Source organism: Pleurodeles waltl, chromosome 2_2, assembly GCF_031143425.1.
Source record: "Pleurodeles waltl isolate 20211129_DDA chromosome 2_2, aPleWal1.hap1.20221129, whole genome shotgun sequence".
Taxonomy (NCBI): Eukaryota; Metazoa; Chordata; class Amphibia; order Caudata; family Salamandridae; genus Pleurodeles; species Pleurodeles waltl.
This window is the reverse complement of record NC_090439.1, coordinates 640,319,524-640,336,385: the sequence shown is the minus strand read 5'-3', so window position 1 is coordinate 640,336,385 and position 16,862 is coordinate 640,319,524. Positions and strand designations below refer to the sequence as shown.

General features: G+C 43.7%; 1 protein-coding gene across 2 annotated transcripts in view; it reads right to left on the bottom strand.

The window, feature by feature from the left end:
* LOC138282511 (oxygen-regulated protein 1-like) overlaps nucleotides 1-16,862 on the bottom strand; it is an 896,912-nt gene that overhangs the window by 247,995 nt on the left and 632,055 nt on the right. For both annotated transcript variants that reach the window (XM_069220189.1, XM_069220190.1), the window contains one exon: nucleotides 9,987-10,073. In XM_069220189.1, coding sequence (XP_069076290.1) covers nucleotides 9,987-10,073 — 87 coding nt within the window. The remainder of the gene's footprint in view (nucleotides 1-9,986; nucleotides 10,074-16,862) is intronic.

Sequence of the window (16,862 nt, the reverse complement as noted above, 5' to 3'; positions counted from 1 at the left end):
ATACTCAAATCCATTTTCCGATTTGGATCTAAACCTAGAAAAACTTGTACTAATTTTATGTAAAGTGTTAGACTTTTCATCCTTGGCGTGGTCTCCCTTAACTTTTTGCCTCTGTTTCCCAGGTGGTTGATTTGTGCTGGACTCTGATTTTGCTGTTTGTGTTACTCTGGGCACTTTACCACTGCTAACCAGTGCTAAAGTGCGAGTGCTCCTTTACAAAATGTGTATGTAATTGGCTTATCCATGACTGGCATGTTTGATTTACTAGTAAGTCCCTAGTAAAGTGCACTAGAGTTACCAGGGCCTGTAAATCAAATGCTACTAGTGGGCCTGCAACACTGGTTGTGCCACCCAAATAAGTAGCTCTGTAATCATGTCTCAGACCTGCCTTTGCAGAGTCTGTGTGTGCAGTTTCAACTGTAAATTCGAGTTGGCAAGTGTACCCACTTGCCAGGCCTAAACCTTCCCTTTTCTTACATGTCAGACACCCCTAAGGTCGGCCCTAGGTAGCCCCAGGGGCAGTGTGCAGTGTATGGTTAAGGTAGGACATATAGGGGATCATTATGACCCTGGCGGTCTTTGACCGCCAGGGCCAAAACGACGGGAGCACCGCCAACAGGCTGGCGGTGCCTCCCGGCGTATTTGGACCGCGGCGGTAGTGCCGTGGTCGCACCGCCGGGCCCCGGCGGTGATAATCCACCAGGGCAGTGATAATCCACCAGGGCAGCGCTGCAAGCAGCGCTGCCCTGGGGATTATGACTCCCCTACCGCCAGCCTGTTTCTGGTGGTTTGCACAGCCAGGAAGAGGCTGGCAGTAAGGGGACTCAGGGGGCCCCTGCACTGCCCATGCACTTGGCATGGGCAGTGCAGGGGCCCACAGGCAGAGCCCCGTCGCGCATTTCACTGCACCCACTGCACATCAGCATTGCCGCCGGCTCAATTACGAGCCGGCGGCAATGTTGATGTGACTTTTCCGCTGGGCCAGCAGACGGTAACTCTGTTACCATCCGCTGGCCCAGCGGAAAAGTCAAAATAGGGAGCCAGCCATACCGCCAGCAATGGCGGTATTCTGGCGCCCGCAACCTCGGCGGTCTGCCATGCAGACCGCCGAGGTTGTAATGACCCCCATAGTAATGTGTTGTATGTGTCCTAACAGTGACATTTTGCTAAATTCGTTTTTCACTGTTGCAAGGCCAGCCCCTCTCATGGGTTAACATGGGGGCTACCTTTAAATCTGATTAAAGTGTAGATGCCCTTTGGGAGCGGATGGACATCTGGAGTTTGGGGTATCTAAGCTCACAATTTAAAAATACATATTTTAGTAAAGTTGATTTTAAGATTGTGTGTTTGAAAATGCCACTTTTAGAAAGTGGGCATTTTCTTGCTTATACTATTTTTATGACTCTGCCTGTTTGTGGATTCCCTGTCTGGGTCAGTTTGACAGTTGGGCTTGTTGCACCTCACACTAGACAGTGACACAAAGGGAGCTGGGGTGTAGTCTGCATTTTCTGATGAGCCATCTGTGTTTGGAGAGAGGGGAGGAGTGGTCACTTACACCTGAAAGGGCTGTGACTGTCCTCACACAATGCAGTCTCCAACCCCCTGGTGAGTGTCTGGGGCATGGCCTGGGCAAGGCAGGATTTCACAATCAGGAGAGACTTTGCTTTCAAGTAGGCCTACTTCAAAGGAGAAATTGGGTATAAGAAGGGCACCCAAGACCACAGACTTAAGAACACTTCTGGAAACAAAAGGAATCTCTGCCTGGAGAAGAGCTGAAGAGCTGAGGAAGAAGAGCTGCAGTGACTGTGCTTTGTGGAGCTAGCCTGCAGTTGCTGCTTCTGCCAGAGTAGGAGGGCAAAGACTGGACTTTGTGTGCCTTCATCTTGAGAAGAAATCTCGGAGGGCTTGATTTAGAGCTTGCCTCCTGTTGTTTGAAGTCTCAGGGACAGCAAAGACTTCTCTCTGCCAGCACCTGGAGTCTCTGGAGAGACTTCTACTCTGCCCTTTGGTGCCTATCCAGTTCCTGGGACCCTGAAAGGAGAAGCTGGCAGCATAAGAGGAGGAAATCCAAGCACAGAGCGCTGTGCGGGGAAAAGATCGACACGACCCGATCTGCAGCTGAAGAAACGACGTGCCACCGGCTCTGCGGCTGAAAATCGACCCTCGCCGGAAACAAGACCGAAGAATTGACGCACGGAGCTGGAGAAACTACGTGCAGCATCACTGATGGTGGCTGGATTTCCGACGCAAACACCGCTGGGTGTGTAAAAACAATGCAAGGCCTGCCAGGACCCGCGAATGCTGACCGGAACGACGCGCCCGACCCAACGAAAGGAGAAACAACGCAAGGTCCCGCTCCTGAGTGGAATCAACGCATCGCAAGCCCTTTTTGACGCACACTCGCCCGTGCGGGGTTATTTTTACGCACCCAAGGTACATTTTCACGCTAACAGTGTTAGTGTGTGTTTTAAACTACATAAAGACTCTTTTTGCTTTTTAGTTGATGACTTCTGGATTTTTATCATTTTGGCCTTGTTTTGTTTAGATAAATATTTCCTATTTTTCTAAACTGGTGTTGTGTCATTTTGTAGTGTTTTCATTAAGTTACTGTGTGTGTTGGTACAAATACTTTACACCTAGAACTTTGGAGTTAAGCCTACTGCTCTGCCAAGCTACTAAGGGGGTAAGCAGGGGTTAGCTGAGGGCGATTGTCTTTTACCCTGACTAGAGTGAGGGTCCTTGCTTGAACAGTGGGTAACCTGACTGTCAACCAAAGACCACATTTCTAACATAAAGTATATTATGCTGGAATAAATATCTAAAGACAGCAGTTTGGACCATAGTCTCTGCTGAACCACACTACTGAATGCAATGCTAGATCAGTATAATAACAAAAGACAGAGCTATTCTTGATGAATCCTCTTGAAGTGATGTGAGTCCACCAAAAATAAATGAAAAGGTAATTTTATTGTAGAGAATAAGCAACAGACTTTTTACAGCAGGGGCCAAGACTAAACTGTGCCACACAGAGGGGGTCATTAAGACCCTGGCGGTGAATCCTGCCTACCGCCACGGTGACGGCCTCCAAAAGACTGTCGCCGTGGCTACCTACCGTCCGCCAAATTATGACCGTAGCCGGAAGGCTGGCGGAATTCCGGCTACGGTCATGGCAGCAGACGGCGGTAAGGTGGTGCTGCTGCTAGCAGCAGTGCCACAGCAGTAGAACGCTGCTGACCGTATCATGACACGTGATACGGCCTGGCGGTGTTTGGCTGGCGGACGCTGCTGCTGGCAGCAGCGCCGTGTCCCGTCTCCTGCCGGAGGACCCTCTGCAAGCAGGTAAGTTGGGTTCTACGACAGGGGAGAGGGGTGTTGTGTGTGTGGGGGTGTGTGACTGTTAATGTATGCATGCATGCGGGTGGGAGTCGTGTAGAATGCATGTATGCAGGTATGGGTGTGAGTGTCCGTGTATGTTGTGTCGTGTGAATGCGTGTGTGCTTGAATGTTTGTCAGTGTGTGTTGCTGTGTGTTTGTATGAATGTATGCATGCGTGGGTGAATGTGGGCATGCATGTGTGTGTCTGTGCGTGTAGGTGTGTGTATGTCTGGGGGTCGGGAGTGGGAGGGTTGGGGAGGATTCTGGGGAGGGGGGCGGGGAAGACCCCTATCAGTGCCAGGGAAGGAATTCCCTGGCAACTGATAGTGCCTACAGCCATGGTTTACGTGGCGGTAAGTTTACCATGAAAACCATGGCGGTAGGTGGGGTCAGAATCCCGAGGGTGGGATTGTGACAGCCGCCTGGCTGGAGACTGAAGTCTCCAGTCTGGCGGCTGTTACCGCCCTGGCGGACGGAGTGGTACATTGGCGGTTTGGCTTAAGTCAAATCACCATTGTCATATTTTGGGGAAAGGTAGCGCCAGCCTGTTGGCAGTACCTTTCTCCAAAAAAAAGTCATCTGCCAGGGTCATAATGAGGGCCAGAATCTTCACATTAAGAACATTGTAACATTCTATTCCTTCCAGAGTATTCTACACTCATCTACTAAGCATAAGATATCGTAAGATATCATTTCACTCTTGAAGACTTTGGAATAACATCTAATCCCTGTTTTCTTATACTAATCTCCCCTCCACTTGTTCTCCGCCAGCCTTTTCATGGTGGTGAAATGACCATGAAAAAGCTGGAGGAGAACAAGGTTGTATTAAAAAGGGTGGTACTGAATTCAGCGTTTCCCTGGCTGATTGCAACCAGCCGTTACCCCATCTGAATATAGGATCCTGGTGGGGATGGTGGTCAAATGGTGGTCTAACCGCCAAACTTGTAATTTGGTGGTCAGACCACCACAGCCACGGTGGTCCGACCACCACTGCGAGGCTGGCGACCTTGTGATCGCCAGCCTCGTAATGAGGCCTCAAATCTTTTTATTGCATGCTGCACATACATTTCATACCTAAACGCTAACTGAACATATTCAACCTTAACTTCATTAAAGCATCCCATTTTACCATTACTTAGTGGATAATACAATGGAGTTCTAGTGTGTTTGATACCATGTTCCTTGAGAACTCTGGCATTTCTGAATAAATAAATTGAGCACCATTATCAGTTAGAATTTCATCAGGAAACCCTTCACACAAACATCTTTTTAAAACAAGGAATCACATTTTTGGCTGTTGGCAAAATCACTGTTTCAACCTCAACCAATCTAGAAAAGTGATCAACAACAATAAGGAAATATCTCATCTTTTGGCAATCTTTCTGGACAAGGTGTAACTAACTCAAGACAACTTTCAATGACAAGTACCTTAACACTTTTGTTAAAGCTGACACAACCTCTATCAAAAGTCACTTTGTATTTTTCCTTTCATATTGGTTGCCCCCAAGTGCCCTAAATGAACAACTACAATACTTTTTTCTTCTAAAATACTTTAGAGGAATTAATTGAGCTCCACTTTGCAACTAGTTGTTGAGGGTAGAGAAACTTTAATGACAGTTGAGTGTGAGTATGGTCTTCGTGCAGTACTTTCTTAAATTGATAAGAAAAGTGAAAATATTATTGCACTTGCTTCTGAGACTTTACATCAAGTAGAAACGGAGTACTCTGTAATAGAAGAACAGCAGGTGTGTTTTGAGTGTTAAGAAATTCAAACATTACCTGTGGGGTAGGCCATTCATACTAAACCCAGATCATAAATACTTGCTAAGCGTTTTATGTGGCAGAAAAATCAAAAAATGAACAGCACACATTTCTCGACATTTTGCTGAATTGTTGGAATTCACTTTCATTGTGGAATATATTCCTAGTAGAAGAAATTGTAGAGCTCATTATTTATCCAGGCTGTCTATAGACAATGCTGATTAGCACGACTGGGAAATGGAGATAAAGGAATGCTTTGTAGCAGATGTGGAAGATCCAAATGTTTGTACAAGTGGATGGATGAGGTTGGCAAGGATGACATTTAAAATGTGCACGTCAAATCTGGTTGGCAGAAGGAAAAGAAATAAGCAAAAGTACTTACACTATTCTCTTGAACAAGTTCATTTTCCACATAAATGCACACCTTCCTCCTCACCAAAATTAAAGTGATGTGAATCCATCAAAGATTAATGAAATGGTGATTTTGTTGGTGAGAATAAGTAACAGACCTACTACAGCAGGGGCTTAGAGTAAACTGTCCCCACTAAGAATTTCACATTAACAACATTGTAAAATATTTCTTCTAGAATATTCTATACTCCACATCTACAAAGCATAAGTACAAGCATAAGATAACATCACAACACCCCTTAATCAAAAATCATACTCGGGGCCATCAGACAATCACTAGCACTGTGATGAGCTTTGAAGCCAACCTGGGCCCAGTCCTGAACCTTTATGCCAGTAAATTACTACTCCTGTTAGCTTAACAAAAATGTTGTGAAAGCTTTGCCCCCAGTATGAAGCATGGTGATAGGCCTTTTTGTAGCCTCTTTTGTGTATTGGAAACAGGAAAGATCTCCCAACCATAAAATACAGATATTACCATTTTGTAAAATATAATCAAAGCAGCGACTTGAGAAGCTTAGGGGAGTAGGGAATATTATACTTTAAAACTCCACTGAAGAGGCTGTTTGAGCCTAGAGCATGAGAATTGTTTAAGGAATTGATCAACGTCTGAATCTCAGTCTCAGATGCCAAATCCTGAACAGATAGAAAACAAAAAGCTATATACGAGACAGAGGGCGAACTATCCTGTAAAGCTCCAAGATTAGGTTCTGCCACTCTGCTTGACCTATTTCATGACTGTGTTTATTCTTTGTAGACCAGTGGTTCCCAACCTTTTGACTTCTGTGGACCCCCCACTTTATCATTAATGGAACTCAGGGACCCCCACTGAATCATCATTGGAATCCGGGGACCCCCACTGAGCCATTACTGGAAGCATGAGACCTAATTTGTCAATATTTGTTAATATTTTTTAATTTTCTAAGCAGTCGCGGACCCCCTGAGAAGGCTTTGCGGACCCCCAGGGGTCCCCGGACCACAGGTTGGGAACCACTGTTGTAGACTGATCACTCTCAGTTTTTTTATTAAAAAAAAGCTTTGATGTCCTTTCTCTTACAAGTACATAGGAAGTTGGCCCATGTATGCTCAAAGAAGTCTCTTTTTGCGGGCCTAAGGATAGCTTTAGAAGCTTTATTAGGTTCAAGGAGAGCAACCTTGCTGGGATATTAGTGAGGAGAGTTCATGAACATGAAACAATTAGGGTGTGAGGGTGCAAGTAAGACAAGAATCTTCTGAACTGAGTGAAAAGAAAAAGAACTGTGTCTGTTAGTGACTCTATAGCTGTCCATTCCATTAGCTCACAATACATCCAGTCCTGCACTTTCCTAAGAAAAAAACTGCTATATATTTTTAAAGTGCATATGGTTCAACAAAAGCAAACATTTATAAGGCCCATAAAGCATCAGTTTGGTAAATGAAAGCCTCAACAAGTACTGAGTTAAATTTCAAAATCCATGCAAAATGCTGTTTGATTTCAGAATTAAATGTTTTTTAGTGATATCTGACAGTGAGATTTTTTCACCTTATATATGTTGTTAGGTAAATACTGGGACATACCAGAGTTTGGTCAAGTGATCACCAAAATCAGCATGCTATACTCAGTCTTTCTGGAAAAACATGCAGTTATATATCATATCTGAAAACAAACAGTACAGTTCCCAAGGTTTCATTATTAAAATGGTGATTTAAGTTGTGATGCTATTAAGCAGGTCTAGTAATTGAGCCTATAGAGTGACATAACAACCCTAGTTTAGAGAGATGGGCACATACGATATGTATTCATGGAATCACAATTCTTTAAAAAATACCTGTACAAACTTGGGGGGGCGTAATGAGTGAATGCAATTTTATGAAAAATGCAAATAGTGATAGCAATTCTAAATAACAGAGAATAGATCACATATTCACATCAAGTGCAATGGAGACTTGGTTAGGGTGAACGTAGTGTTAAAGACACAGAGGACCTCATTATGAGTTTGGTGGTTTTTGCCCAAGACCGCCGTGCGGGAACCTGCCACCAGAAAACAAGTGGTGGCGGACCAGTGACCACCGTATTACGAGTCACTAAGTGGAAACCGCCGTAATTCAGCCCGAAATTCAACACTACCAGGCTGGCAGAGGTCGGGAAAGAGGCGGTCCCACCACCACCACGATTTCACGACTCTGCCCGCCATATTACGAGCCAGTTTTGTGCACCACTATTAGCCCTTACCTCCTGATGTTGATTTGCTATCTTGCCCCAATCCATGCTTTTACCTTCTGATTTAGACACTTTGTGTTCCTGTAATACACCAGTGGGGCAAGACTCAAATTAAGAAGTAGCTGAGCAGGGCTCCACAAAGCTAGATACTTTTACGCAAGGTCCTGTTGAATACTTTTTCTGCACAACAAAACGTTCAGAGCGGGGCAAGTTGGTTTTCTTGTCCACTTTGGGTACACCCTGCTCAGCACCTAGTCGCAGTCTTCCAAAGATGGAAACAAATAAGATAGTCCCACTTTTTCCAACTTCTGGGAAGGTTTCTCCTAGTCACTCCTACAGCTACAGGTCCTCAAGTGAGGTTTCTGGGAATCAGGTCTCTCTCCAGTCATGGCCCCTGTCCTTATTTGGACCTCTTGGGAGTCAAGTGTCTCTCAGTTTCGTTGGTTCCTGTAGCAGATAACAGGAGACCAACCACTTGACCTTTGGAAAGCAGTTTCAGTCCTGGGTGCCAGTATAAGTAAGGAGTCAGTGAATCTTTTTTTCTGGCAGGCTGAAATGTTCAGGAAGATTTCTTCCCAAGTTCAGGTAAGTACTGAGGAGGAGAGGTTGAGGCACCTTTCTTAGACTGGGCAATAGTCAGTAAATGTGGAATTCCCTCCACCTAATCCTGTCTTTCTCCTTTTTTTCAACATTTTCTTTTTTCATTTTACTGCAATCTTTCCCAGAGTCCCTCCAACAAAAGGCCCCAGTCTTCCTCCATCTGTAGGAGACCTGGCTCTTCCTCTAGCCTCTCCCCTTCGTAGGTAAGCTTTCCTACCCTCTGTCAGTGGTATAACTGTTTTTACTTTCTGCTGGTGACCAAAAGTGGGACATAGCTATGGGAATCAATTGTTCCAATTTTTAACAACTTAATTTGGCAATTCCATGTCAAAAGAAGAGCTGTCCTCTGTTCTTGTAGGTGAGCCTATCTCCCGTCCTGGTGGGTAAACCGTGCTTGCCACCACACCTACCTTGTCTTCCATGAGTGGGGTCATTAACATGCCAGCCAAAGAAATGTATTCAGTCTCTAAAGCAGGTCAGAGAGAGAAACTAAATCTCAAACAGTTTAGTCTCAGGTAGCAAAGTTGTTAAAAATGTACTTTCAAAGTGAATTCGATTTTTTTGAGTAAGCTGAAAGTAACTTAATATCCACTCAAAATGTTCCCACACTTAGGTATAAAAAGGGAAATTATACATGAGTAGATGGCCTTATTGAAAATTCACACCTATATACACCATGAATATAGCATTTTGGCATACTTTTCCCAAAGTCTTTCCTCTCCTTTTGATCATATTAACCACCTAGCCGTGTTTGCTTACACACCGCACTTCAGGGGTGAATAAACCAATATACTAATATAGTTGTTTCAACATCACAAGGGTACTTTTTTCCTTGTGCCACTGCAGTGCTTTTGACCTATGAGTTGGAAGGTAAGCATCAGAGAGGAGTTTGTGAATTCCCACAAATGTGTAAATTTGTGAATGTGCACAAACTCAGAGGAAACTCTCCCCTAGAATACCAACTTCCACCCATGTCAGTAGATGTATTCACAAGACGATCTATGAGAGTAGAAAATAGACTTTTGGAGTTATATATATTATAATTGTTTTTAGACATTGCTTGTTACACCACTATCTAAATGAGACCCTAGTGACTTTAATTAACAAGAATGGTGATACTTCCTTTCCTTCTCTGTAGCAGAAATCTAATAGTATCTCTCCTGAATAATAAATAAATAAATGAGGAGGTCAATAAATGGGGCTATCCTGAAATGAAGTAAGTTAACAGGTGCAATAAGCCTTTGGTTACAGCCAGGCCAATATGTTTAAGTTGTCCATCCTTTCAGCTGGAAGTTTTACTCCAAAGTATTCCCTGCTTCCATGACTGGAACCTCTATATTGGAAATATGCCGATATGAACAGGTGGGCCACAGATATTGTAGTATGGTAGAATTGTTGTCAGGTTTTTGTCCATCACCAAACAAGATGGATACTATTACCATTCTGCAAGAATTTTCCTACGTAAACACTATCATTGAAAAAAAATATGTCACAAATGCACTACTCGTGATATGTAGCAAAAATCTAAGGTTTACAACAATGAGCCACCAGAGGTAAAAATATATGAATCTGTAATAACAATTGCAAGGATCAGAAGAAAAGTATGTTATATAATGGAACAATAAAACATTGAGTAAGTTACCTGTTTTAACTTCCATTCTGGTTGCTCACTGGATCCATCATGGCCTATTCGTATCTTATAAATCCTTCCTATGTTTTTTAATTTCACCTAAGAAAGAAAACAAAATCAGACTTTAGCAGAACTGAGAACATACCTCACTACAGTGCCACTCTTTACCTACTACAAACAAAACAAATGTCATATCTGGTGTCTTTTTGGACCCCATCCTATATTCCAATACATTTCGAATCACAAAATGACACACAATACCACTTTTGTTTTACTCATCATAATGAGGTGCGTTTGAAGATACACAGAAGTATCCAGATCACGTAAGGTTTTGAATACACATTATGCCCTCATTTTTGTTTGTGCAGTAACCAACATTTATGTGAACATAAAAAACAATGTTTCACAAACTACAATGGCAGAACACAACACAAAATGGTGTGAATAAATGCATGTACATTTTGAGCAACAGCATTGTTCATCTTTGGGGTAATTTTTCTACTCCACACATAATGCTGTTTCAGATAAGGCAAATGTCTCCTATCAAAGGACATTGTGGTAAAGCAACACTTAAGCACATGAGTGGCCTTACAAACAAAACTCTTAAACTGGTGCACTATCTGGTGGGTTTTATGTACTGCCATAGTGCAGGAATGACCTTTTGATTCATATGTTTCTACAAGTTGAGGCAGGAGCGGCTGTGCACAACCCAGAAACGTTCTAGCAGACCTAATGTTCACATCAAAATTTGTCATATCTTGCACCATGTGCTCGATGTATGGACATTCTAGTTATTTCATGAAAGCTGTGATGAGGATGTGCACATACTGTAATTCACTGATTATTTGCATTTCATTAATGGGTTCCATTAGTCTGGGATAGAGGGCAGATTTACTTACATTTGACACAGAGCGATGATGCAAGACAACTTGCTGCACTGCATTTCGTCAAATGGCGAGGGTACTAAGATATGGTGCATCCTACTCTCTCGCTCACTGACGCATTAGTGGCTGCCAAGTGCCAACGCAAGCACCATTGTACCGTAGTGACAGAGTACCTGCATTGCAGGCAGGATTATTTTTGTGCAGTAGGGAGACACCTAACTACACAAAAACAATCCTCTGAGGTGTATTCTCCTGTCATAGCAAGCAGAAAAAACAAGGAGAAATAAACATATGTCTCCTTGTTACACCTTCCTTGGGAAGGCGTAGCATTTTGAAACATTCCTAGGTTTACTACTATTAGTAAATCTGGTAATGCATCAAAAACCATGGGTCGATGTGTGGGAACACTCACACATCCACCCATGGAAGACTGCCCATGACAGAGTAATACAATGCAGCAACTTGCACTAAGTTGAGTTACTCCATATTTACTATGACACGCAGAGCCACAAAAAGTGGCTCTGCATGGCGTAGTTTTTCTCACTTAAAGATCTGCATTGCCCTGCACCACCTTTTGTGATGCAAGCGCAATGCAAGTCCTTAGTATATCTAGGTCAGAATAACTGAGCTTCCACAACTTCACCACACTCTTGTGCCATATTTGCTTGGCATGTATTATTTGAATGGTCATCGCACTCTAAACTTCACCAGCTACTCATCAACAATGATCTCAGTCCCCGTTGTGTAATATTTTATTGTAGTTGCTTCACAAATATGGTACAAATATTGTGAAATCCACCAAGCTTGTCAGAGCTGTACAAGTCTGTCTTTATGATGTTATAAAACATTTTAGGAATCATTGTTGCTCCGATGAAGGTGAGCCCTAAATTTGAATCCCAAAGATCCTCTAAGACCTCATAAGGTCTACATCATGTCACTGTCAAAAGCAACACTCCAATGTAACACTTCAACTTAGTAAAATCTAGGTGTTTCTGTAGATGTGTTTTGGTAGGGTTGCTCTCTTTACATTCTCTGTTAACATGCTCACCTCTCCGTCACGGATTAAGAAAATAAGTCATGACAGGTGTTACATGTTCCAGCAGCAATGACATTCGACAAATAATTCTTATTTTGAGCAAGTACAGATGCAATATGATATTCTTACAAGAACCACAGCTATCATATGGGAGAACTAACTCTGAAAGCAGTCTGGGGATAGAAATTATTGGGTTGCCAGACAACTTTCTAAAACTAATAAAATTGCTAATTTATTATTTAATCACAAAATACTTATTTCCAGGCATTAGTTAGATTCTTTAGATCACTGGGTAAGAGTAGTTTCCTTAGTTTAGACATGAGTACATGTTCAATTTAATTCCCACACTCAGAAGATCAATCAGTGTGGACTACTCTTTTAGACAAACTATAAACTATCAAGAGGATTATTTTAAGTGGTAGGAAATTCAATCCAACTCTCAGTCATTTTTAGGAGATTTTTTCCCCAATACCTAAAGACTCAAATCAAGGTAGGGCCTCGACTCACATATTAGACTGGCCTAGGCTACTTTTGATGTAATTGGCAATTACAGTGTATAATACTTAGCTAGGTGGGATTGTGTAAATTTCTCTCACCCAAATAAGATCTGTTCCAAGATTTACTTTTGGGAATATCTTGCAGATCTTCACTAGGAGATGCAAGGTTAAAGAACATGTCATAACTAATGTGCTGACTGTCCATCCTTGGACAAAAGAATGAGCATACTCATTGACACTGTTTCATACATTTACAAAGTGGTCTGGAAAGACGTTCAATCCATCCACATTATCCCGAAGTTGTCAACTATCAAACCTAAAGCTGGGCTTTTCATCATCAAACATGGTCAACATGACATTCAAGCCAGATTCTATGTCACATGAAGCCACTGTGGTACTCTCTTCATCTGCATAGTATCAGAGGCAGTACAACTCATAATGCTTGCTATCAGTATCCATTCCTGCTCATGTTAGAGGAGTATGAAGATCTTTTTCACGGAATTGGCTGTTTCAAGGGCAAGACTATCAACCTAGACAGTGCAGATACAGGGATTCTCATATCTTAATCATCGAGTATAACCATCAAATAACCTCTGCCATTTGTTTATGGACATTGTTGTTCGACAAAGAGATATGATAAGGAGCTATAATGTACATCAACTTCCATAAACACTGACGTCCAAACAGCCTTCACAGGAATCGACAAAGAACTTTAGTATACATTTAAAGGGCTTATTGTCAAAATAATTACAAATCAATTATTATTCAGTAAGTATTAACATTTAGTCAACGTTATTGCAGATTAAAATGATCTGTAAGTCAATAATTCAAGACAAGAATTATTCAGAATTACAAATATAATAGGGAAAATGCAGTAAGTGTGTTGCAAAAAAAATCCTTAATCTAAATTAATGAAAATTGGGCATAAAAGGCATTCAATTTCAGCAAGCAAGGTAAGGTGTCAGCTCAGAAACCCAAATGAAGGGATCTGATAAGAGAATAACAATGCTTAGGCATGATACCTTAGCACTCAAGCAGTGGCGATTAGCAGAGGCTGGAAAGGTATTCTCATCTCAAAGCAGGCATCTCTAAGATTGGCCTCCTAAATTCTACAGCAAGTTCTACGAACTTAGTGTAAATTCTCCGGAGAAAAAGGCTCTCAGAAAGGTAGGGGGCTTTTGGAAAAACAGAGGCTCTCTCTCTCCAATTCTTTGGAGCACAAATTAATGTAATTCTACAAAACATTATCTGTAACATTGTTCTTATTCTCCAATCTCATGAACTAATCAGTCTTCAGCTAACTCTGAAGCAGGTAAACTCCCGAGTTTCTCATGTCTTCACAATGGACTATGAAACTAGGTCCTTGGTTTGTAACTTTGAACAGATCATGTGGTTCAGACATTTCTTCCCATGAGTAGTGTTTGCTGCAATCTCCTCTTCTCCCAGTTGTCTAATACATAACAAATGCCTTCCCACTTGCTAACGGAAGGTTTCCAGAAAATTACAGCATCTGCAGTGGAAAGAGGAAAAACATCTTGTGCAGAATAACAGTTTAAACATGAAAATAGGCCTCTTAACTCTAACATGTAAAGTCGACATTTATATTGAAATCAGCAGTTAGGCTAACTTAAACCAATATAATATATTAATTCATGCTTTGCTTATAAGACCCAAATGTGATTATCTACTAGAATTTCTTTGCATTTACTATGCATGTTAGTCATCATTGAAATTTGCAATTTTTAGTTAAATGTGTTTTATTTGGAAAATGAGGAAATTCACTCTTACAACAGTATCACTTCTGTTCAGCCAGTGACATTTCAGAACTGGAAGCATTGGAGAACACCATTTCATGTGTGACAGCAGATTGAGGTAGAAGAAGAGAAACTTGGAAAAGCTAACAGTTAAAAAGTAGATGGCACCATTCAAGTTAATTCAAGCTAGCCTGGCTGATGAGGGGTGAAACCCCGAAACCGGTCCCAGGATGCTTGTTTCCGGTCCAGTGAGGACCTGGCTTGGCAGTTCGGTCTGGACTGTTCCCATGAGGAACGGGGTCAAGACTGATTTGCATATGGCTGGGTCCAAACTGGGGTGGCATGGTGAGCAAAAGAACGATGGATTAAACCCAGATCTATGACTGGGGGTGAGTGTTTGACAATGTTCAGCATTCCGTCCATCACTTGTTGTTTTTGCTTTGTCGCCCTAAGTGGGAAGGGTATGCCCAGACGTGGGTCCCGTGCTTCCCATGCCACTGGATTCAAGCTAGCCTGGCTGATGAGGGGTGAAACCCCGAAACCGGTCCCAGGATGCTTGTTTCCGGTCCAGTGAGGACCTGGCTTGGCAGTTCGGTCTGGACTGTTCCCATGAGGAACGGGGTCAAGACTGATTTGCATATGGCTGGGTCCAAACTGGGGTGGCATGGTGAGCAAAAGAACGATGGATTAAACCCAGATCTATGACTGGGGGTGAGTGTTTGACAATGTTCAGCATTCCGTCCATCACTTGTTGTTTTTGCTTTGTCGCCCTAAGTGGGAAGGGTATGCCCAGACGTGGGTCCCGTGCTTCCCATGCCACTGGATTCAAGCTAGCCTGGCTGATGAGGGGTGAAACCCTGAAACCGGTCCCAGGATGCTTGTTTCCGGTCCAGTGAGGACCTAGCTTGGCAGTTCGGTCTGGACTGTTCCCATGAGGAACGGGGTCAAGACTGATTTGCATATGGCTGGGTCCAAACTGGGGTGGCATGGTGAGCAAAAGAACGATGGATTAAACCCAGATCTATGACTGGGGGTGAGTGTTTGACAATGTTCAGCATTCCGTCCATCACTTGTTGTTTTTGCTTTGTCGCCCTAAGTGGGAAGGGTATGCCCAGACGTGGGTCCCGTGCTTCCCATGCCACTGGATTCAAGCTAGCCTGGCTGATGAGGGGTGAAACCCCGAAACCGGTCCCAGGATGCTTGTTTCCGGTCCAGTGAGGACCTGGCTTGGCAGATTGGTCTGGACTGTTCCCATGAGGAACGGGGTCAAGACTGATTTGCATATGGCTGGGTCCAAACTGGGGTGGCATGGTGAGCAAAAGAACGATGGATTAAACCCAGATCTATGACTGGGGGTGAGTGTTTGACAATGTTCGGCATTCCGTCCATCACTTGTTGTTTTTGCTTTGTCGCCCTAAGTGGGAAGGGTATGCCCAGACGTGGGTCCCGTGCTTCCCATGCCACTGGATTCAAGCTAGCCTGGCTGATGAGGGGTGAAACCCCGAAACCGGTCCCAGGATGCTTGTTTCCGGTCCAGTGAGGACCTGGCTTGGCAGTTCGGTCTGGACTGTTCCCATGAGGAACGGGGTCAAGACTGATTTGCATATGGCTGGGTCCAAACTGGGGTGGCATGGTGAGCAAAAGAACGATGGATTATACCCAGATCTATGACTGGGGGTGAGTGTTTGACAATGTTCAGCATTCCGTCCATCACTTGTTGTTTTTGCTTTGTCACCCTAAGTGGGAAGGGTATGCCCAGACGTGGGTCCCGTGCTTCCCATGCCACTGGATTCAAGCTAGCCTGGCTGATGAGGGGTGAAACCCCGAAACCGGTCCCAGGATGCTTGTTTCCGGTCCAGTGAGGACCTGGCTTGGCAGTTCGGTCTGGACTGTTCCCATGAGGAACGGGGTCAAGACTGATTTGCATATGGCTGGGTCCAAACTGGGGTGGCATGGTGAGCAAAAGAACGATGGATTAAACCCAGATCTATGACTGGGGGTGAGTGTTTGACAATGTTCAGCATTCCGTCCATCACTTGTTGTTTTTGCTTTGTCGCCCTAAGTGGGAAGGGTATTCCCAGACGTGGGTCCCGTGCTTCCCATGCCACTGGATTCAAGCTAGCCTGGCTGATGAGGGGTGAAACCCCGAAACCGGTCCCAGGATGCTTGTTTCCGGTCCAGTGAGGACCTGGCTTGGCAGTTCGGTCTAGACTGTTCCCATGAGGAACGGGGTCAAGACTGATTTGCATATGGCTGGGTCCAAACTGGGGTGGCATGGTGAGCAAAAGAACGATGGATTAAACCCAGATCTATGACTGGGGTGAGTGTTTGACAATGTTCAGCATTCCGTCCATCACTTGTTGTTTTTGCTTTGTCGCCCTAAGTGGGAAGGGTATGCCCAGACGTGGGTCCCGTGCTTCCCATGCCACTGGATTCAAGCTAGCCTGGCTGATGAGGGGTGAAACCCCGAAACCGGTCCCAGGATGCTTGTTTCCGGTCCAGTGAGGACCTGGCTTGGCAGTTCGGTCTGGACTGTTTCCATGAGGAACGGGGTCAAGACTGATTTGCATATGGCTGGGTCCAAACTGGGGTGGCATGGTGATCAAAAGAACGATGGATTAAACCCAGATCTATGACTGGGGGTGAGTGTTTGACAATGTTCAGCATTCCGTCCATCACTTGTTGTTTTTGCTTTGTCGCCCTAAGTGGGAAGGGTA